A 21,736-nucleotide genomic window follows, 5' to 3' on the forward strand; every position below is an offset into this window, starting at 1 on the left:
TCTTTTTTTTTTAAGTTTAATTGATCTCGAAGTTCAATCATGTTCATTCATTATTTCACTAGTAAATATTTGGAGATATATTTTTATTTGTCCCTGACAAAATACAAACGTGTAAATTAACAATTTCGAAAAAGAAGAAATAAATTTGTGATATTTTGAAGTAACAAATTATCAATATTAAATTGTTTTTCTTATTTATTATTGAAATAAATATATTTATAGATATTTTGTAGAGCGGAGATAAGAGGGTATATAAGTGTATAGTTTTAATAATCAATTTTACGTCAGTTGGCCATAATATTTGTCTAGAAATATTGAATGTAACCGCCATTTAGACAATGAAACTAGCAAACCCTGATAAACTCAATTGTTATTATCTATTGTTTCTGTTTAGTAAAGTCATTACTACGTTTTTTTATATTTTTATCATTTTTGGAACTTCATTGAGTAACGTTAAAGTACAAATAAAGAATTATGTTAGCCATACATAATAAATTAATTATGTATTGTATTTTTGATACTGAGTACTTATCCTATAATATAGATCTGTTTTTAAATATCTAAGTTTTCAATCGATCCTCTTACGAATTAGATCAGAAATCATGTATTAAGATTGTGACGTTAAAATAAATGAAAACAGTTGATATTTGACTTTTTATTTTTGTTTTCAACGATATATTTGATTACAACAGTGGTGTGTACGCACATGGGAACGAGAACGAAAACAAAAATACCTTAAAGATTATTATCGAGTTGCTTCGAATAAATTGCATATATTGTTAAATTGTCTTATATATGTAAATAAATATGTTTTTTTTTTATTGAAAACTAAAATAAACACTTCCATAACAAAAAAACATGCGAAGTGTAAATTTCAATCTGTTCTGTTTTACTTTTTTTATTTCAAATGTTTATTATATAAGGAATGGGACTCGAAATATAACTATCAAAATTTAAAAATCCCGTAATAGCTGCTTTGACCTAACTCTAAACAAACAAAAAAATGATAAATCAAGCGAATTATCACTTACACAAATTTAATCTTATTCATTATTAAGGCAATTTTAGACTTTCTTTTTTTTTTAAATTTGTTATATACTTATATAAAAAGAGGAAATTGCTTTAATTTAAAAAATAGATACGAGATTTAAAGTGTTAATATTAGACCTTTTCCTTTCGATTCCAAATGAAGGCAATCTACATATTCGTCAGAATTAAAGATGTAAGAGATGACCGAAAACAGGGAAAATACTGTGAGCAATTATTTTGTTGTTTTTTTTTTCTTCTCATAATAATATGCATATTAAAATAAATGGATCGCCAATTATATACATAATATTATTAGTTTCTATTTACAAATACAATAAAAATGTTTCAAAGAGCACAGGTGCCAATGTTTAAGTTTTCTTTTAAAGCTCTTACATATATATAGTACAGTGAAAGAATAAAATACAATAAAATGTCTTGATTATAAAAGATTATATAGGTATATACAAAGTAGAGTAAAATAAAATGTAAATTTGTCACTAATAATTGATAAAATAGATTTGAATTTCTTGTTTGTTTTTCTCTTTCTCCCTCTTCGATTAAGTATATCCACCAAGTTTGCCAATTATTGGATAGCTTTAAACCTGAAAGCCATCCAGAAATAGTTAAACAATTGGCAAAAGCTTTATTATGATTTTAGGGATAATCTAGTTAAAGGCATATTATAATCTTAAAAATTACATTGGACAGAATTTCTCTTTAAAATTCACAGAGCGATAGTTTTCCTTTATAGCCATGTTTTTAATCGACACCAGCGAAACCTTGCGAACCTTCTATAGCTTTAATCAGTTTCTCTCGTAAATGTTGATAACTTTCGTAAGGTGGTAAATCCAAGCGATTAAAACTGTAAAAAGAGTAATTAAATAATAAATTTAGTTCTAATATACAAATGTGCTTACCATGTATGAGCTCTCGGGTAATTTTGCGGTGTTCCCCACTTTTCTATTGTAAATAACTGAGGGCCATTGCTTCCATACAACTCTTTAAATCCGTTCATCGGTACTCTGGATGTGCCTGTAACGAATTGCAAGAGTCTCGCTCTCATTTCATTGGAAAATGATAGTACAACGCGCCAGAACCACTGGACAACGATGTGGTTGGAATGATAATCTCCTTTGTATAATGTGTTTACTTTCCAGTCTTTGACGTCAATATTTTGTATGCCACACATTAGCAATTCCAATTCATTTTCATCGAATATCTTAACTATTGCCAACGGTACCAATTCACTGAAACCTTCCAAAAATGCGTTCATTTGATCCTGTACCCGTGAAACAAATCTCCACTTTATCACACATCTGAAAATCAACAAATCATTTACAAACATGATGTACATTGTAAATATTGTACTACTTACGAAATGTATTCATCTTTATTAGAATTATCTAAGGGTATATCGGCGCCACCCGGTTTCAATTCATGCAATGTCGTGTGTCCGAACGAATCTTCGTCAATTGAAAATGTCAAATCAAGACCGGATGGGTCATTTTCCTTGATCCAAAGAAGCGACTTGTAATACTCGCTGTCCACAGATTCCATGTCTTTCAAATCGATTGCTTTGCCTAACATCATTTTGTAGAATGGACGAATAAAGAAAGCTAAAAATAAAATACACCTATTAATCAGTCTGTAGTTTTTTTTTACTTATATAAATAATTAATGAGTAAAATTGATGTTACAACAACAAACGTGTTTTAAATATAACTATTCATTATTATTCATAATATGATGAATCATAGCTACCATCTAGAAGTTTTCCATGATATACAGCCATTCCGGCAATTCTCCCAATAAATTTAAAGTAATTTAGATGCTCTTCATTGCACATTCCCGAAGACGGATTGATTTGCAAAGTATAATTGTCCCTAAAAAATTGTATGAGTTATATTAGAAATCAAGATGTTTTATAAGCAAAACACGTACATAGCGGAATATTCAAATAGTCCATAATACGGATTAAACATTTCCTTTGAAAGTAAAAAGAACCATTCCCTTGCTAATCCACCATAATCCAGACCAACTTCTCCTTCGAATTCCACCCACAACTTGGTCTTAAGCAAATCGATTTTAGATTGAACCGAACTAATCACTCTGTACGAATCTTCCAAAATTGAAGATCTCTTCACTTTAATCTCAAACTTATTTGGTACGTTATTGGGTTTCCTGAGCTGCGACTTCATGTATTCATATTTCCGTTTGTAATCTCTGGAATAGGGGACCGCCGGTCCAGCAATATTTGGATTTGATAGTCGCGGATCTTCCCATTGAGTTGAACGTGTATCTAAAATTTAGAGATTAAATGCTTTTCAACTTTTCTTAGTTGCATTTGTTATTGTTTTATTACTGTGATCAATAAAGAAGATTCGCCCATCGCTGTGTACGCGTTCCTCCCAGCCCTCGGGCAAAGGCCCCAGGTCATCATCAGGTCTACGATTAGTGACTGGAGCTGCTGGTTGATTTGGCATGGGACTAGCACGTCCTGTCCTAGGATCCACCCACGATGTAGATCGTTCGTTGTGATTGATGAAGAACCAACGGCCGTTCGGAGCGAGCTGCATCGACCAACCTGGAGGAAGGCCTTCACTCAGAACTTGCAGATTGTTGGCTGCACCACTGCTGACATTACTATTAGTCGATATAGTAGAATCTCTGCGTGAAGTGTTATTGGAAGAGTCTGTGGTGTCTTCCGCCTGGAATGCAATTGAACATATGTAATTACCGATAAACAATGAATTATTTATAAGCAAAGTATTTAAACAACACAGAATAACTCATAACAACACTGTTTCAACTAAAACTAAGTAATCTATCCTGCAATACGAATTATATAACTAGCCCATATATGTGTAGATATCAAACAACGTAATGGATGTGACAAATACCAAATAAAAACAAAAGACATAGACACAAGCTGCATAGGTGGTACCGCGCACACAGATATGCTGAAGGAAAAGCACGCGTGAAAAGGCGAATTGTTAACGAGACGAACCTCATAATTGTCATCGTTTCGAGACACATGCGGTCCGAACACCTGTCTTAAGTCCCTAATTACAGAATGATGTTCGTAATCGGAATCGAACTCGTCGTGACTATTACTGTTTACGCTCTCCACGGACCCGTGATACTCGGAATCCGGCACCGAACGCTCCGACTGAAAGCTCAACCTGTCTCTGTTTGCATTACAATCCTCCACGTTAAGAAATTCCTCCGAGGGAGGCTCCGTCTCTTCCGATTCCGTCGGAGGATTTAATACTTCCTCCTGCAGATCATCCCGTTCCTGTTCAGTCTCCAAAGTACTATTTTCCCTCGATATCGTTCTAGGACTCGCGGCCTATTATTACATTTTGTTTATAAATGACTTTTCGCACATGCAGAAACAAGACATGCACTTAAATAGTTATGAAAATAAATAAAATAGTTAATCACACTTATTCTTATAGACGTATTTTAAGTACTGAAAAATATTTTTCGAACCACAAATAATTCCAAATATTTTCATACAATATGCAAGTATACAAAAGAATCATTTATTAGATAAATTAATTGCTTTCAAAATAATAATATTTATTGACAATTTACGTCTATTGATATTTTTATTATGTCTATGAATAATAATATTATTAACTCAATTATTGAAATATTCAAAGTGCAAACACTATTATGAATGGAAAAAATAAATCGTTCATAAAATATTGTAAAAATAGATATTTTTAAGTACTTAATGATATAGTAATATGAATGCATTCATGTATACAATTTCATTTACATAGTTTATCAATTTCCATACATACACATACAACCAATTAAACAAAGAACAGTTGATTAAATGATGTGTTATTTCTAAATACCATCTTATTACCTGACTCGTGTTATTCGATGAGTTTTCTTCGCGCTGATTCTCGTCATCGACGCTGATGTGAAAACGCCTATCGAACTGTACAGTCTGTTCTACCAACACTCTTTGCTCCTGCAGTTGATTATCAGCTGTGGTAGAACTGTTAAATTAAGAGCAAAACAACAAATAAATAACAGATATTGATGAATAATTCGTCAAAAATACCTCGAAGTTGGACGTTCCCAATGCGTAGTTCTGGCGACGTGATTCACGTAATACGTTCTACCATTAGCATCTTGTCTTTCTTCCCATCCCCTCGGCAAAGGAGACTGATTATCCGATGAATTGTTGGGCGAAAATTGCTAAAACAATTTCACAAATGTATCTTTTTGCATTAATTTAATTTAAAAAAAAACGCAATTATACTTGATTCACATCATCGCCATTGGTGTTGATCATTTCCCAATCATCTCTCTCCTCGATGGACTCGTCAGCTCCAGGTGGATCGATGCTAGGAGGCGGCAGCAGGGCATTATCTTTCAAATAAGCGTGATATATTTCCAAATATCCCCGAACTCTCGACCTGGCACTGTAACCACTACATAAGAGTACCACTTGGTACTTTAAGCATGCAACACTCAACCTTCTAAGTACTGGCTGCGAGTGTTAGTAATATCATAAAGAAAGTGGAGTTGAGTGTTAGTTTCGCATGGCTTAGATAAGAATGATTACAAATGCAATACTACAACGACAACAAAAAAACATAAAATGAACGATAGAAAATGAAAGCAGAATTGTATAAACAGGCTATAGAAACGTGAATGATTAATGTGGATAGATTAACGTTTAATAATTAATTCATGTGCCGCAAACAAAACAAAAATCGGTTTGTTTATCACATGAATTACATAAAAGTAAGTGCACAAAATCAATTGCCACAATGTCAACAATTTTCGTTTATATTTTGTTTTGTAAGTCGACATTTGCTTACTAGTCAGCACGTCAATAAACATGTGCACAATAAACATACGATACGAAAGTATGCTTAAACATTTAGTAAGTTCGTCGGTGTGGCGAATATCGCCCCAACCTTCTACATCACAATCATTTCATAATTCTATTGCATTAAATAGGATGTTCATTTATTTATGTAGAATGTTATTAATTAGAATCTGCACAAAAATTACATTAATAATAATTTATTGTATACATGCATACATATACACAATGGCCTATTGATTGCAGTATTTCCGCTCAATGATTATCAATATTAAACCAATGAATAATGTTTAGTTTAAACGATAATTCATATATGATAAAGGAATTACAAAAGAAAAATCAAACGGCTTTGATAACAACTTAATCTTATCTGAACGTGAAATTAAAATTCCAAGATTCAAATCAGATTACTGTGCTCTGTAAGATAGATTCCTTTCAATATTCTTGTTGGATAATGGATAATGGTGCAACTATATTGACCCCTAATCTTTCTTACCTGCGCGGTTTCAAAATGTATTTCACGGAGGGAATGGAACTGCCGTCCTGTTCCTCTGGTATATTCACTAATGTCAGTTCCACCATTCCCAGGAAGTCATCCCTCGTCAATCGGTTCTCGTCGAAAACTTGTAAAATCAACTTCTGTTCGGTTGGTTTCACCTGAATTGAAGAAAATAAACAATATTAGTAAATATTTCAATCTACGATGAGAAAATGTACACATATTATTATTGGCAGGTTATTAAATTATGTTTATAATAATAAAAAAATAATTTATTACATGCTTGAAAACATAAATACAATATCTTTCCTAAATATTTATTTAACACTAGTAGTACAATTTCGGTCTAAATATACATCAAAAATCACTCAGTTCGGCTCTGGTTTGTCGCCAATTAATATTAACTTTGTAACAAAAGTATTTCAGTTAATTTAATGAAACCGCGAAAACAATAATTAATTACGTATTAATATAATTATAGGGCAGTAAAACCTAAGGTCAATAGCCCCTTGTATCAGTTAACTTTTTTGAAATTATATATATATTTATTTTTCTCTTTTTATTTCTGTAGTTTTTTGTAGGACTGATGCAATAAACATTATTATAATTATAATATATACTTCAGCTGATAACTATAAAGCAGTTTTTATTAGATTGATTATTTTGCAATTGGGATTTAATTTATGGCATATATAAAAATATTTAAGCATGACTATAAACATGCAAATAAAATGAGCAGGACGTTCACCCCTATAAAAATATGTATAAAAGTGGAACATTACTTATACAATATCTACTTCAATAAAATCGATTATGTAAGGCAATTGAAGCACATTAAAAAATGCTATTGTTTTAAAATACAAAGTAACAATAAAAACGAGAATAACCCAAGGAGAGAATTGAAATCACTATTCCTAAAACAGGTGAAACATATGTACCTGGAAAACCAGTTTGAATCGGGAAACATATTAGTGCAAACGTAATAGGATAAACCATTAGATAGTGATGACAATACTTTTATCTTTAAGAATTTTTTAACATAATATAAAATAAATATTGAATACATCCGCTGTTAACTAATAATAGTATTCATTCATATCTCACAAACTTATTTGTTTACAAATGTTTTAAATTAATAAAACTAGTTTAGTTCAAAAAAATAAATTAATCTTTTGCTCATTTTAAGAAATTGAAAAAAGTCTTTGGAACTCATTTGTAAAAAAAAATCCTTAAGATACATGAATAAAACTTCAGATAAATTCTATGGGTTATATCAGAGTTTCCCAAACTTTTTCGGTTTGTGGCGCCTTTAATATATCAGAATTTACCGCGGTGCCCCAAGTCAAAACATTGGTCTAATCTAATGTGAACTTTATTTATGTTAATATAACAAAATTTTCGCCAAGGAAATTTAGTTTTAATGTTTTGACGATGTAAAATAGTATTTTTAAAAAACAATTTGGAAACATATGCAAATAAAAATCAATTTCTGAAACCAATCCAATAAGAATTATCAATACAACATTACAATTTCTGAATTGAGGTCATTGCTAGTATATTAAGCAACACTGTCCCACCTTAATTAATTTGATTTAATGTTCCTTTTTTTTCTGAATTACAAGTATTAATGTATTTTTAATAACAGCATTAACAATGACAGATTATTGTGCTCATCTATTCATAAAAAAAAATATTTTTTGATTTTCATATTCTGAATGCTTTTGTTATGGTTGAATAAATTTACATCATTCAATCAAAAATATTCAATGAAAGTAGTCAATTTGTGAGTATGTAGATTAAAATTTTACATTTACAGGACACAGCTGATATGTACTTACTCCGATAATATATTCCTCATTCCAATTGGGATTCAATGTTCTCTTCTTGGTTTTTGTGAGGACTGAATAAATTGTTTCATCTCCGTTGATAATATTCAAGTCAATTTTCACATAAGGATCACTGAAATGTGGATGTAAGTAAGGTCATTAGAAAATTTTGAAAGGGAAAAAGTTATGAAGGGAAAGAAAGTACCTAGCTCCAAATATATCCTTCTTGGCCAGCTGATGTCCCCGGACAACCCTCAGACGTAGCTTACTGGTGGGATTTTCAGTCTGGAACAGAATTGCACAATAAGATGATGGGCATGTCAACTACTATCAGTTTGAGGTTTTGTTTATATAAACCATAAAATCAGTTCGTTTGTGGCTGCTGTATGGCAGGTGCCAAAAGACCATGTTAATTTCTGTGACATTGAAAATGAAAACACTCACAAGTTGATCAAAGGTGATTGGGGGGCTGAAACCATTTAACATATAGTTATCCATGAAAATTGGTGATTTGTTGCATTAAACGAACGATTTTCTATATCACAGCCGGGGAGGATTTTCAATTTTCCACGACGTACGAGCACTCGTGTAAAAAATAAATATAAATTATATATATATATATATGGTCTGTATATATATGTATATATATATATACATCTAGACAAACAACTTCTCGTTCACTTCTCACTCACTGACATCAAACGTCAAAACTTTATGTCTCCCTCTCATTCGTAACCGATCTCTCCGTCTCCCTCTTGCGGAACTACCTCTTTCTCATTCCTCCACTTTTCTTCACGACCGCAACTAATTCACTTACGGAAATGTCAAATATTCAGAAAATTGAATTTGAAAATCCCGGATAATTCCCTAATCCAATCAAAACAAGGAAAAAACAAATAAAAAATAAGTGAAACGCAGGCAAAGTGCAGCATGCAACACCTCTTGCAATAGGAGTCACCGGCATTCTAAAAATACATTTATTCCGATAATAAATGTATCACATTTCCAATAAAAACAATCATAATGCCGTATAATTAGCTCATTCATTTACAACAATAACATCATTACTTAATAATTCATAAATTACTGTAATGAAATGTAATGCCCTGACGAAGATTATCATAATATATTTCACATTATATTCAGCTTAAAAGCCAACAATTTCCAATAAATAAACGCTACAATCATAGGCAACCAAATATACCATTAACATATTTATATAACAATGATCACATGAGCTCTCAAGTGCTATGTATCATGTGCTATTCATTGTTTTGAATAAAACGCAAATTAAATCATTGAATAAGCTTCGCTTGAAAACTTATACCTATAAATTATTTTTTATGTAAGATTAAACTACAAATTACAAAAAGATCTACTAATAATAAATTTCTATATAGTATATCACGCAAATGGAAGGTAGTAGTCATACCATAAGCTTATAAATCTACTTGACAACGAATGAAATAATTCGTTAGATTTCATATTTAATTAAATAATGAATTTTTAATAAAGAGAAATTGGGATGAATTTTTCTTATAAAATTATCAACCTCGAAATAATTTATTAATATAATATGTTAATTTAACAATGATGTATACTTTTTGATACAGATAATAATTTTTGACCTCGGTAAAATAGAATTACTTTACAAAGAAAAGTTTATTTTGTTGTTGTTTTATTTTATGTAAATATTTTTAATGACGATTTCAATGTCAAGTTACAAAAAATAGAAATTTGGTGAAGTCAAAAAAAAAGAATTATTTTAGGTTCCATTGTATATCATATTAATATGATACAATGGTTTACAAGGATTCAAAAGAAGTTATGATTACAGTTAAGAAATTTTATTAGGTTTTACAATAAGATTTGCATTGAAAAATAAATACTAAATAAGGAAATTGCATTAACTAACTAGAATACATGTATCCCCCGACTTACGAACTTCCGGATTTACGAACAAAATTCTAAAAGCTCTAACTGTCCAAACAAAAATTGATAATTTCTTTAATAAAACATCATATTTCATTGCATTTGATTCTTTTGTCGTTTTTTTTATTAAATAATTGTGATGTCTACATTTGTGGTAAGATAAGTATATTTTGAAAATTTTAAAATTTCCCCGACTTACGAACAACCCTTTTGGAACGGAACTAGTTCGTAAGTCAGGGCATACCTATACTGCTAAATGCGAGAAATTATTTTTAACATTTTTTGGTAAAAAATAAAAAAAATCATTAGAAACCGTGACATTTTTGAAAATTATGGTAGTAGAATCTTTTTTTATTATTATTTATAAGTCCATATTCGGTGCTTATCTAACCATATTTTTTTAATTAAATCTCTAAAAAACGGACGTATACAATTATCAAATTAACTCACGAAGTACGATTTGAACAGTACACACATTTTTGGCAACTTTCCCCTATATCGTTACGTGCAGACAATTTAATGAATTACAAATAAATAATTAACATTCAAAATCGTTTAGAAAATTGTTCAATTTGATACAATATTTGATCAATTGCAAAAAATACAACTAACTTCTTGTAATTTAGAAATTAACTAGATTCTAATACACTTTGAGTTTGACATATTTACAATATAACTTATTTTGTTACTTTGTTGAATTTGCAAAAAATAGTCCTTTCGCCAAAAGAATCAGTAAATTATAATTAATTATTTACTATTAATAATTTAATGTATTCTTAACAAATTAATGTTTGGGTGGTTACTGTATTTTCTGTCCTAGTTAGCTTTACCTGTAACTATTACAATGTCTTTCACATTCCTAATGGGTGTGAAAGTATTTAATTTAGCATATTTTGAAGGAGTGGTGGAAATTGTACGCAAACTGACAATTTCAAAATCGCACCTAATTTTTAGTAGAAGCCATTGTGTGCATGCGATTAAAACGCCTTTTCCACTCTCAACTTTTAGGTCTTCACTTACATATTTATAATCTGTAAACATTTTTAGACTCAAGTAAGTTTATGTAAACTAGCCTAATAATATAGTAATAATAAATAATATATAAAAAAAATATTAAAAAAAAAATTAAATTATAATATTGCATTATTTCGATAGAATTTAGTCAAAGGCAGCGAAAAGACATAGACAGTTTAAATTATGACAATTCTTATGACGTTACACGTACAAAAACAATTTTGAAATTTTTAATTACAAAGCAACCAATTAAAATACTAGAATTAAAATAGTTATATTAATGACTAACGTCCTTCTACTTTGTTTATCAAGTTTCGCAATCTACGTTTAATAATGAGATATTATTCTATACTTATAGTACGCTTCGCAGTTGTTTATGATACACATAAACATGTTTATTTGTATCATGATTGTTGTCCATTGGTTAGCATGTGTGGTTGCATACAATTCGATAATAAAATGGCCGATCTGTTTACAAACAGCGGTTGCTACGGCCATTTTATGTTTTCAATAAAAAAAATAAATATTGCTAAATCGAAACTTTTGCGATGTACATAAACAATTATGGAAAACAAATATGAACGTAACCGCGTATTCTCGCAAACCGTTTAATTGGTAAATGGATTCGCGAAAAACAATGTATTTTTGTTTGTTTGTCTGTTTTCCTTTTTGTGTGTTTTTTTTTGTTAACAATGAAACTGTTAGTTATTTGTATGGGAATATCCAAGCATCAAGGATGACTCCTAAAATACACGGCAGAGGAAACAATGAATAATTGCTCGTTCGTGGAAAATCATTAATTATTCAAAATGCCTACAGTTATAATAATTGCAGCGATCATTCCTGTTCTCGTGATGTCTGTGAAACATTAGCGAAGAGACGCACATGTATGCAAATTCTTTTAAATATTTACCCGATTCTAATCAGCGTTTACTGCAGTTTGTTGTTGTAATTTTCTTGGAGTAATACGAGACTTATATAAGCAGCAATAATTAAAATATACTATTTCAAAGAAACAATCTACGCTTTATTGGATATCTGTAACTATTTTTATTTTAACCTTCTCTATGTTAATGATTTTTGTCACGTACGATTTTTGCATTTTTATGCTGTATTTCTGTATATGCATATTATACGTTTATTTAATTAAAATAACTAAAAAATAAACTTTTGTATTAACATGGTCTTACACACATACAAAAGGCTAATAACCGCAGTCTTTCCGCCCTAATATAAATGATTTATTAACAAAGACGTTTCTACATTTTTAAAGTTTAATTAATTAAATTCTGTTGAAAATTTATTTTTTCATTATGATCTGCAACAGTGTTTCTCTATAGTTGACAACTGTCGTGACCCCATGTAATGAAAAACACTGGTCTACAAAAATACGGATCAATCAAAATGTGAAAAATTAAGACTTCTTCAGGGTATTTTTAAATAAATCTTGTCGCAATTAAAATCAATTCATCTGTTACGCACTCGTTACTTCTTGGATTTGAAAAAGTATCCGGACGATATGTGTTTCTGTTATTTTTACTTTTTTTTATTGTGTACGCGCATCGCTCAAAAAATTCTTTGTTACACTTGCGCTAAACTAAATCAATACTATATATTCTACGCTTTTTTTTCTAAACAATGAATGACGCCATGTGATTTGAGGTCATCTCTATTATCAATGTTTCGAAATATGGATCGATACGTTTCGTAGATGTGCTGACCTGATGACCTGTCAATGATGACAGCTTCCTATGCAACTAGTGTGATGTGCATTCGATCAGGAAATTGTCCTGAGTTTCAAGCGTGCCGAAATCATAACTTTTATTCAAATATTATCATATATTGATTAGTATAAATATTGACTGTAATGAATTTACGTAAATGTGTCGAATGTGGGTAGTGTCATTAGAATGAACGAGGAAAGTAAAAGTAGATAGATTGATATAAATAGAATTCAGGGCATGGAATTCGTTGGAAGCAAATGGAAAATGAATGCATCGGTCATGGTCTTGTGGTCGCACCGGAATCGTTAGATGGTGAGTCTTGAGGATGACATGGTTTTGGTAATTGCATTGCAGATGTTAATTACCGAGTCAATGTGGTATAAGGACCTGCGGGGGAACGGGGACACTTCTATGATCCTGTCGTTATTGGACCACGTATTCCTTCGCCTGTAAACAGGTGGGCACACCTCAGTCCTTGCTGCGAATTCACTTATTCTGCGAGACATTTGAGGCACTTTACAGATGCACAACAAACAAGTGGCATCACACACCAACACACAGCACAAGTACTCCAATCATAAGCACACACACTGCTGACAGTCACACTCATACGCACACAGACACATGGAACTTAATTAAGACCCCGTCGTTATCTTCGACCGAGAGAGATTATAATGTAAATAAATTATAATTCCGTCGCCTACTGAACATACACACACACAGTGTATATTTTCTGTTTTCATTCCCGTCCGAACGCCGACTCGCCACTTTTCTTCGAAGCGCGGCTTTCCATTGTCCTTCCTCCAATCAAGCAAATTGCTCCTAGCTCACATCAATTATGAATTGCTATCGAACAGAACAACATTTCGTAGCGCGCACTGGTGACAGTGTCCTAATCTTCGCATCCAAACATCTAAATTTACCCGATGTGAATACCCTCCTACACACCGGACACTGACGCACTTGCTTGATAACTTTTTTTTCATTAACTTTGACTGTTTCAACATTCACCACTCAACAGCTCTAAATAATACGTATTTTAAATCGTTTACACTTGCAATACCACACTGCTACCACTTACTTACATAAATAACTCGTTGAACAACAAACTCGAATCGTTAAAGCAATTCCAATACTCCCGGTATACACGTCAGCATCAGATACAAACACGTTCGCAAAGGTACACATAATAGCTCAATACAAATCATATACAGAAATGGATACCTCTGCTCTATAAAATGTAACACTACATTGTCGTGTCCGACCAATTTATTGTCATCTATTGTATAACTAATAAGTATATTTGTTAGGGCCATATCTTTCGTCTTAATTATAACAAATCATATTTAATGTATCCATCAAATATACAAACGGATACTTGTACGTGATTACTTAGAATGACTTGTGGAATATTCCGAAAAACGGTTTCACATTAAAGCGTCATTTTATCAATGGTCATTTAAAATAACTTGTGGAATATTCCGAACGGACGGTTACACATTAAATCGTATAGTTGCGTCTACTTGCATCCCACTAACAGCCTTCTTCAGCCCCTAAATATTTGGGCAGGATCATAAAACTTAGATAAAGAAACGCTTGTGTTTTACAAGGTCAAACTTAAATGAACACATTTTTGTATTATATAATTTAGTCTTAGTCAGGGGAGCGAAGAGAGAAGATAGTCTTAGCTAAGGGGTCGAACTGAGAAGAAGTCCTACTTGGGAGAGTCCAAGGAAGAGCACTTACTTCATAAATACTAACTTTATTATTGTTAAATACTAACTTAAGAGGAGAATGTAACTCTTAGTTAATAATCCATGAGATCAACTATTGTATAGTTGACTTCTCAATAAAAACTCCGATGTTACTAATAAATTAATTAAGAATATTGCATTTAATATTCATAAACCCCTCTAAGACTCCGCAACGACATAACTACGAGTGTATAATAAACATAATTAAGAATATTCATAAACTGGAGTCTTAGACATAACTACAAGATAAAACTAAATTAAGAATATTGCATTTAATATTCAGTAAACCCTCCAAGACTCCGCAACGACATAACTACGAGATAATCCACGGTGTCCAAGGATTTCTTAACCCTGGGACACGACAACATGTTACAATAAACTGTAAACTAAAAAAACTATCTGACAATAAGACGCACCTTAATTGTAAGTTGTTTTCATTACGTAAAAGTTTGTCTTAAACAAAGTCCTTTGAGCCCTGAAAATCATTTGATAACATTTGGAAGCATCCAAATCCACATACATTAATATAAATTTGCAGTGTATTCCACAATAAATTTGTCGTTCGACCTTAACTCCTCTATATCCGACATAAATTCATAAGTTTCTATGCACATTTACTTGCACCATTTATTAAATAGTCACTTGAACTTCGGTTTAACTTTATGCCCAAGTTAAGTCAGGAATAGCCACCAGTTAAATGCTACCAACATAATGAGAGCCGTATAAGATGCATATTAAGTTTAGATCAGTGTTTCTCAACCTTTTTTCGGTAAAACTCAACATATTTGTTTTTACACAAAGTGAAAGCTGTCATTACGCAGCTCATTAGACATTTCACGCAACTCATAGGTTGAGAAACGTTGGTTTAGTTTAAAATATATTTTGTTTGTAAATGATAGTTACATAGGGCTTACTAAAGTTGTTGAAAATTAAGTTTAAATATTCTTAAATATGTTTATAAATTAAAATACTGTTTTTATTAAGAAATCAACACTTTTCTTGAGTTAATAATTAGGAAATATGAGCTTCCTTCATCACACCAATTAAGACTTCTATTGTATTAACTAAATGTTCAATTTTATATTCAAGAATTGACCCAGAGGGGATATAATATTTGGTAAGTGAAAAATAATTGTATCTCGAATCATTATATGTCTGATTATAGATTTGATTTTTATAAACTTTCATATTTGTATAAAACAATAATCATTACATAGATTAAGAATAGTCGTTAGATAATCGTGTAATCTATCCAAAGCGGAAATGTACTGACTAAGTACATAACAAATACAAATAATAAGGGTTTTATTTCATATAACGATATAAACAATATTGGTTAATAATGATTCGCCAAAACAATAGAAACAGGTGAGTCCAAAAATAACTTAATTTTTGGCCCCAGAGACCTCATTAAGTCGCATTCTACAGTAGAAACATTACTGTATTCTTTTTATAGAAGGCCCTGTTATAGTTTATTTTGTTTTCAAAAGGCGAATTTTGCAGATATAACGCCATATTTGTTTAATCGTTACTCTTCCTGCCGTTGCGCAGGTTACTAAAATAATAGCATATTTGTATCCTGGAAATTACGCATGCGCACACAACTTTTTTTGGGACTACCAGGGACTACATTCGATCCAAATACAAACATAACTACCTCTGCTGATAAAGATTTGTTCTTATTCTTGACGACTTCCATAATAAAGTAAGTGAAGTTTTTATTTAGTTTGGTAAATTTATTTATTTACCTATACATTATTTTTATGTAATAACTACAGCAAATTATAAAAAGTAAAAAATATAACAGGTAGGGTTAGGATTGGCTAAAAACGGGAAAATCTATTTTTTATTTATATTATAATTATTATTTTATAAAATCGGACTCATATCATGACACAAATATACAAGGTACAGTCGAGCGCATATTGACGGTCACCATGTCCGTAAATAAGAGAAGTGATAGTAAACAAATCTTGAGGTTAAGAAAATAAAATATTATGATATGTACTATCCGGAACAGATGCTTATCTTTGTTAATAATTCAATAAGTCATGAAATGATATAATTCATATTTTTTTTTTCTTCCGCCTGCTACCTCCCTCTAGGAGGGTATAATTCATAATATTAGTCGTTATGTGATATTTGTCTTTGCATATTGTTACTTAATGTTTGTCAATCTGACACTAAGGTCACCAATAACCTTATGCGCGAGAGATGACGAAAATTTAACGGCTGTCGAGTATATATTGTATCATGGGTTGCTAGAAATGTAATTGTACCAAGTGTTATGTGCCTTCGTTTGGGAAACGCTGGTCTATTTTATGATTAATTACAAAACTTGAGTGAAGTAATTAACCATTAATATCAATTGAAATATTAAATTAATATGATTTTTTTTAACAAATAAATTAATTGCAAGTATATTTTTATTTTAATTTCCAATTATTATTTTGTGTTGTTTTTGTTATTGTTTTGAAATTAAAAAAAAATCTTCACCAATTTAAATAACATTTATAATCTAAATAATTCTGCGATAAGGATTGAGTAAGAATTTGAGATTTTTAAATTATCCGCCAGAAGTGTGTTTTACTGTTAGTACAAGCACGTGAGCGATAATCAGTAAGTACAAAATGACTGTATGCACTTAGTACGACGATTTGCGAGCTGCATAATCATTTAAATGTATTTAATATATTGAAATTTCAGCGCATAGGACGATCGACGCAAATATATAAAGTTTAATAGGGAAGAACTTTGAAAACTCTATTATTATAACCTCCATATAATCGAAATCGGATATCTTCGAGAAGCATGGATAAACTGAACGTAAAAGATGTTATGCAGTACATAGAGTTAGTTACTAATCTTAAACATAGTTCTCGCAAAGGTTGGGAATATTGCGATGTGCCCAATCACGAGCGCATCGCTGGCCACATGTACGCCATGGCGATGATGACCTTCCTTCTGGACGAGAAGAGCGGTTTGGATAGATTCAAATGTATGCAATTAACTTTGGTGCACGATTTATGCGAGAGCATTGTCGGAGACATTACGCCCAGGGATAACATACCGGAGGACGTCAAGCACAAGATGGAGTTGGAAGCAATGGAAAAACTAACATCGTTGCTAGGCGACGAGCTTGGTGGTCGTATGTTCGCTCTGTACCAGGAATACGAAAAGAAAGAGACGCCCGAGGCGAAGTTCGTCAAAGACTTGGATAGATTCGACATGATTTTCACAGCAATGACATACGAAAAACGCGACAATACTCCGAAGAAACTGCAAGAGTTCTTTGATTCAACTGAAGGCAAATTTCAGCATCCTTTTGTTAAAAAATTGGTTGCCGAACTTGAAAATATGAGGCCTCGGCAGTCCGATTCTTCGAATGACGATTAATGTCACTATTAATAATTTATTAATAAACGTATTTAATTCGAAAACAATGATTTTTACTGTATTTACCTTTAAATGCAATCAGAAAGTAAATAAACGATTAGGTTATCAAAAAGTTTGGAGATTCGCCAGTAGTCGATTACTGCCATGGAGGAGAGAACCATTCTGGTGACGGGCTTTGGTCTGTTCAACACTTACAAAGTTAACGCGAGTTGGGAAGCTGTAAAATTATTGAACGACCGCAAATTCCCCGGTTACAAGCTTATAACAGTCGAAGTCCCGGTGACCTACAAATATATAGAAGAGAACATTGATCTGCTATGGAGTAAATACAAACCTAGTGTAAATAAAATCAGCAGCAATTTAAAATCTCTATGATTACTAGGCCGCAATTTGATTTATAGCTTGTCATACACGTAGGAGTTTGCCACAGAAGATGGATCACCTTGGAACATTGCGCTAATCGTTTAGGTTATGTGAAAACTGATAGTGAGGATTGTTGTCACCCGACGCAGAAGGTGTGCGAAATTGGAGAAGATTGCATCCGAACAGGTATAAATATTGAAGCAATATGCGCATCACTTGAAAAACATGATATTAAAATCGGTGTATCAAAGGATGCAGGAAGGTAAACAACTAAAACACGCACCAGATCATATTTTTAATTGATAATTTATCTCTATTTAGATACCTGTGCGAGTACATCTACTACAAGTCACTGAATATCGATTCTTCCAAGACGTTATTTGTTCATGTTCCTTCATTGAACGAACCCTATACTGCTGAACAGCTATCAGAATCCCTCCATAAAATAATCATGGAAGCCCTGAAACAAGTAAATTCTTAAAAAAACGATATGCACTACTAGTATCAAATATTATTGAATGTAATTTAATATACGAGTTTCGTGAATTGTGGTGTAGGGTAAATGATATATTGTAGCACATACCAAATAAATATACCAATTGTATGGTATAAGCCTTAAAATTACTGTGAATGATTTATTAAGCTTTCCCAAATAAAAACGAAATTTAATCTAATTTTACCAGTTAATCAAAAAATATGTTTAAACTTATATTGTTGGCAAATTTCGTAGTTATTAACTGCAGTATACCAAACGATACAATTAATTTGGTGCACGTTTTAATTAATTTTATCTTAAAACAAGTTGACAAACCTTCGTTGAACGCTTATATTTGTTGGTCCAAAAGTAGTCCCCTTTTATATTATATAAATATTATCAAATTTAATTAAATTGTATATTCTAGATGAAACATCTTATTTTTCGAAAGAGCTTGGTCGGAATGGAATATTCTCTTCGATTTATAACATTGAATACGCGAAATTGGTGCACATCTGGCCGTTACATATGCAGATGTTCTTTGTAGATACAAAATGCGAATTTGCAAGTAATTTCCTTGATAGAGTAAATAAAACAAATGGATTTAGGTTTCCAACTCGATGGGTATTAACCTATAAGGAATTCATCGTACAACGTCTTTATCCTTTTTACTTAAATACGAGAATTTTTGTGGTACATTCGTTTGGTAACTACGCATATATTGAGACTATTTACAAAATAGCTTACCATTTTCCTTACGTAACACAAGATTTGGCCACGTGGAATCAATCTCGTTTTGAGTATTTTAACAATCTTTCGTTTTTTAACAATCGCAGTGATTTGCAGGGGGCTGTAGTTACGGTTGCTGCCGTTCCCGTTTTTAACAAGAGTATCAATGAAATATTTGAATTCAGGTACGTTTCTTTAAAAAAAAAATGCGATATTCAGATTATAAATATCACATATGTTAATTCAGGGAGACTGGGCTTGATCCGTCTTTCAAATTTATCATGCCTTTAAGTCTTTATGTTGTCGAATACCTGAACGCGACATTAAGAGAATTATATTATTCAGTGCATGGAACCAGTCCCAATAAAGTCACGCACATGTTTGCTGGAATGATGGGAGCGTTCCAGATTGGAATAGCGGATTTAGGAGGTAAACATATTATAGTTTTTTTTTATCTAAAGTCTCAATAATGCAATTATTCTAAAAGGTTCTCCTCTGTTTACTTCATACAGTCGTAGAGAAGTAGTGGATTTTGTGAGCTTTTCTCAGACGCAAATCAAATTCATGTTCATGGCTCCCCCGATATCCGTAGTTAGTAATGTCTACGCAGTTCCATTCGAAATGACAGTTTGGATTGCAACAGCTTTCCTATTTCTTTTGATGGTGCTCATATTTGGAATCATCTTGAAAATGGAATATCTAATAGAAGACATGCCTAAACAGGACCCTACCAGGACCTTCGAAGCTTTAGATGCTTTCCAATTAGGTCTTGGATCTGTATGCCAACAAGGATTGGAAGTCGAACCACAAAGTTTGTCAGGTCGCATCGCCTCGTTCATTTCTCTGTTATCATTACTTTTCTTGTACATCGCATATTCATCAAACATAATAACTATTTTACAAAAAACGTCAAACATTATCAAATCAACTGATGATTTTTTAAATTCCCCAATCCAATTGGGCGCACACGATGTAAACTACAACAATCATTACATGAAGGTAGGTAGAAGCAAATTTAATAATCCATTAGACGATTACCAAAAACTCTGACTTTAAGATACAAAGTAGAGAAATCAGCAAAGCTGTTTATTACACAAAACTCGAACCTCCTGGAAAACCACGTAACTTTATGGAATTCAAGGTTGGAATGAAAAGGTTGCGCAATGAATTTTTCGCGTTCCACGCTGAAATAGCCCGGATGTTCCAATACGCAAGCATTAATTTTAAGGATAACGAGAAATGTAGATTGAGAGTATTGAACTTTTGGTTTCTGGACATTCCCTATGTACCACTAAATAAATATTCGTCTTACAAAGAACTATTTAAAATATTGTAAGGTGGTTTTAACTTCTGTCAATACCTATTTATTGACTTTCTAATTTTAGGCATACCAATATATTGGTGAGGGGTGTTCACAATAGAGGAATTAGAAGGATTTATACCAAGAAACCCATATGCGAATCGCAAAGCTCAACAATGATACATATTAGTCTACTCGATAGTTATTTCGCATTTATGATATTTATTATAGGATATGCATTGGCACTAATTATTTTATTATTCGAAATAATTTTAAATTTTTTTATTCGTAAGAGAAATTAATAATTACTTATAAGTTTCACTTAAATATGGTAGTATAGCTAAGATATTATTTTAACATTATTTTCTGAAATTTAATTAGATTTTCAGCAATTAATCAATAAATAATATTAATATTTATTGCAATAGTTAATTTTAATATTAATTTATTTAAAAAGTGCATAATTATATTAAATGTATATAGTAAACAAGAATATACAAAATCACATTAATTCTAAGATGCAAGATTTCTTCTTCTCAACTTGTATGCAACATTTAGCCGCGTCCTGTTGATGCCTGATACCAGTAACAAATTAAGTAAATTTCGTATTTGTTTTTTGTAGTGCAGGCCTGGATAATCTCGAGAGCAAGTGGGAGGAATATAAGTACATATGGAGACATAACGAAACGAGGTCCTGGCGACTCTATACATATATTAACGATAGGTAATAAATAATATAATATGTAAAGTAAAAAGTTCTGAGCCTTTTTTGTTATATGGCTTTAATGAGACACATCTCACGATGTATAAGTTGCATCTTGTCATTTTATGCTGCGACTTAAA

General features: G+C 31.6%; 4 protein-coding genes across 9 annotated transcripts; 3 read left to right on the top strand and 1 right to left on the bottom strand.

Moving 5' to 3' along the window:
• Positions 1-1,394: 1,394 nt before the first annotated feature.
• Positions 1,395-14,191, bottom strand: LOC108565975 (E3 ubiquitin-protein ligase Nedd-4). 4 transcript variants are annotated; one of them, XM_017925675.1, is made up of 14 exons: positions 13,242-14,191; positions 8,412-8,491; positions 8,219-8,339; positions 6,378-6,538; positions 5,309-5,471; positions 5,108-5,244; positions 4,907-5,042; positions 4,037-4,378; positions 3,392-3,737; positions 2,971-3,328; positions 2,791-2,912; positions 2,405-2,645; positions 1,947-2,345; positions 1,395-1,891 (listed from the first exon to the last, which is right to left on the bottom strand). In XM_017925675.1, the coding sequence occupies exons 1-14, from the start codon at positions 13,380-13,382 to the stop codon at positions 1,789-1,791; spliced, it is 2,850 nt and encodes a 949-aa protein (XP_017781164.1). In that variant the 5' UTR covers positions 13,383-14,191; the 3' UTR covers positions 1,395-1,788. The 4 variants fall into 4 exon arrangements, with proteins under 4 accessions (XP_017781164.1, XP_017781155.1, XP_017781172.1 ...); XM_017925666.1 differs by having other exon boundaries at positions 5,309-5,480; XM_017925683.1 differs by lacking the exon at positions 13,242-14,191 and adding an exon at positions 8,651-9,098 and having other exon boundaries at positions 5,309-5,480.
• A 1,716-nt stretch (positions 14,192-15,907) lies between these two features.
• LOC108566002 (HD domain-containing protein 2) lies at positions 15,908-18,070 on the top strand. Of its 3 annotated transcripts, none has more exons than XM_017925700.1 (2): positions 15,908-16,335; positions 17,337-18,070. In XM_017925700.1, exon 2 carries the CDS (start codon positions 17,442-17,444, stop codon positions 18,024-18,026), a length of 585 nt encoding a protein of 194 aa, XP_017781189.1. In that variant the 5' UTR covers positions 15,908-16,335; positions 17,337-17,441; the 3' UTR covers positions 18,027-18,070. The 3 variants fall into 3 exon arrangements, with proteins under 3 accessions (XP_017781189.1, XP_017781197.1, XP_017781205.1); XM_017925708.1 differs by lacking the exon at positions 15,908-16,335 and adding an exon at positions 17,111-17,277; XM_017925716.1 differs by lacking the exon at positions 15,908-16,335 and adding an exon at positions 17,111-17,249.
• Positions 18,071-18,095: 25 nt separating this feature from the next.
• Positions 18,096-19,010, top strand: LOC108566025 (pyroglutamyl-peptidase 1). Its single transcript, XM_017925726.1, has 3 exons — positions 18,096-18,365; positions 18,428-18,651; positions 18,711-19,010. The coding sequence occupies exons 1-3, from the start codon at positions 18,171-18,173 to the stop codon at positions 18,868-18,870; spliced, it is 579 nt and encodes a 192-aa protein (XP_017781215.1). The 5' UTR covers positions 18,096-18,170; the 3' UTR covers positions 18,871-19,010.
• A 287-nt stretch (positions 19,011-19,297) lies between these two features.
• Positions 19,298-21,530, top strand: LOC108565722. Its single transcript, XM_017925313.1, has 6 exons — positions 19,298-19,778; positions 19,841-20,022; positions 20,081-20,592; positions 20,651-20,925; positions 20,979-21,135; positions 21,516-21,530. The coding sequence occupies exons 1-6, from the start codon at positions 19,393-19,395 to the stop codon at positions 21,528-21,530; spliced, it is 1,527 nt and encodes a 508-aa protein (XP_017780802.1). The 5' UTR covers positions 19,298-19,392.
• Positions 21,531-21,736: the final 206 nt, after the last annotated feature.

Source organism: Nicrophorus vespilloides, unplaced genomic scaffold (assembly GCF_001412225.1).
Source record: "Nicrophorus vespilloides isolate i.1.1-1 unplaced genomic scaffold, Nicve_v1.0, whole genome shotgun sequence".
Classification (NCBI taxonomy): Eukaryota; Metazoa; Arthropoda; class Insecta; order Coleoptera; family Silphidae; genus Nicrophorus; species Nicrophorus vespilloides.

Bases quoted from the DNA above. Each gene is read 5' to 3' on its own strand.
- LOC108565722 (XM_017925313.1), top strand. From the start codon at position 19,393: ATGCAGATGTTCTTTGTAGATACAAAATGCGAATTTGCAAGTAATTTC. The intron at 20,023-20,080 runs GTAAACATATTA...TTATTCTAAAAG, and splicing joins TGGAATAGCGGATTTAGGAG to GTTCTCCTCTGTTTACTTCA. The intron at 20,926-20,978 runs GTAAGGTGGTTT...TTCTAATTTTAG, and splicing joins AAAGAACTATTTAAAATATT to GCATACCAATATATTGGTGA.
- LOC108566002 (XM_017925700.1), top strand. From the start codon at position 17,442: ATGGATAAACTGAACGTAAAAGATGTTATGCAGTACATAGAGTTAGTT.
- LOC108566025 (XM_017925726.1), top strand. From the start codon at position 18,171: ATGGAGGAGAGAACCATTCTGGTGACGGGCTTTGGTCTGTTCAACACT. The intron at 18,366-18,427 runs GTAAATAAAATC...TTTGATTTATAG, and splicing joins GGAGTAAATACAAACCTAGT to CTTGTCATACACGTAGGAGT. The intron at 18,652-18,710 runs GTAAACAACTAA...ATCTCTATTTAG, and splicing joins GTATCAAAGGATGCAGGAAG to ATACCTGTGCGAGTACATCT.
- LOC108565975 (XM_017925666.1), bottom strand. From the start codon at position 13,382: ATGTCTCGCAGAATAAGTGAATTCGCAGCAAGGACTGAGGTGTGCCCA. The intron at 8,340-8,411 runs GTACTTTCTTTC...TCCACATTTCAG, and splicing joins AAGGATATATTTGGAGCTAG to TGATCCTTATGTGAAAATTG. The intron at 5,245-5,308 runs GTATAATTGCGT...AAATTGTTTTAG, and splicing joins ATGGCGATGATGTGAATCAA to CAATTTTCGCCCAACAATTC.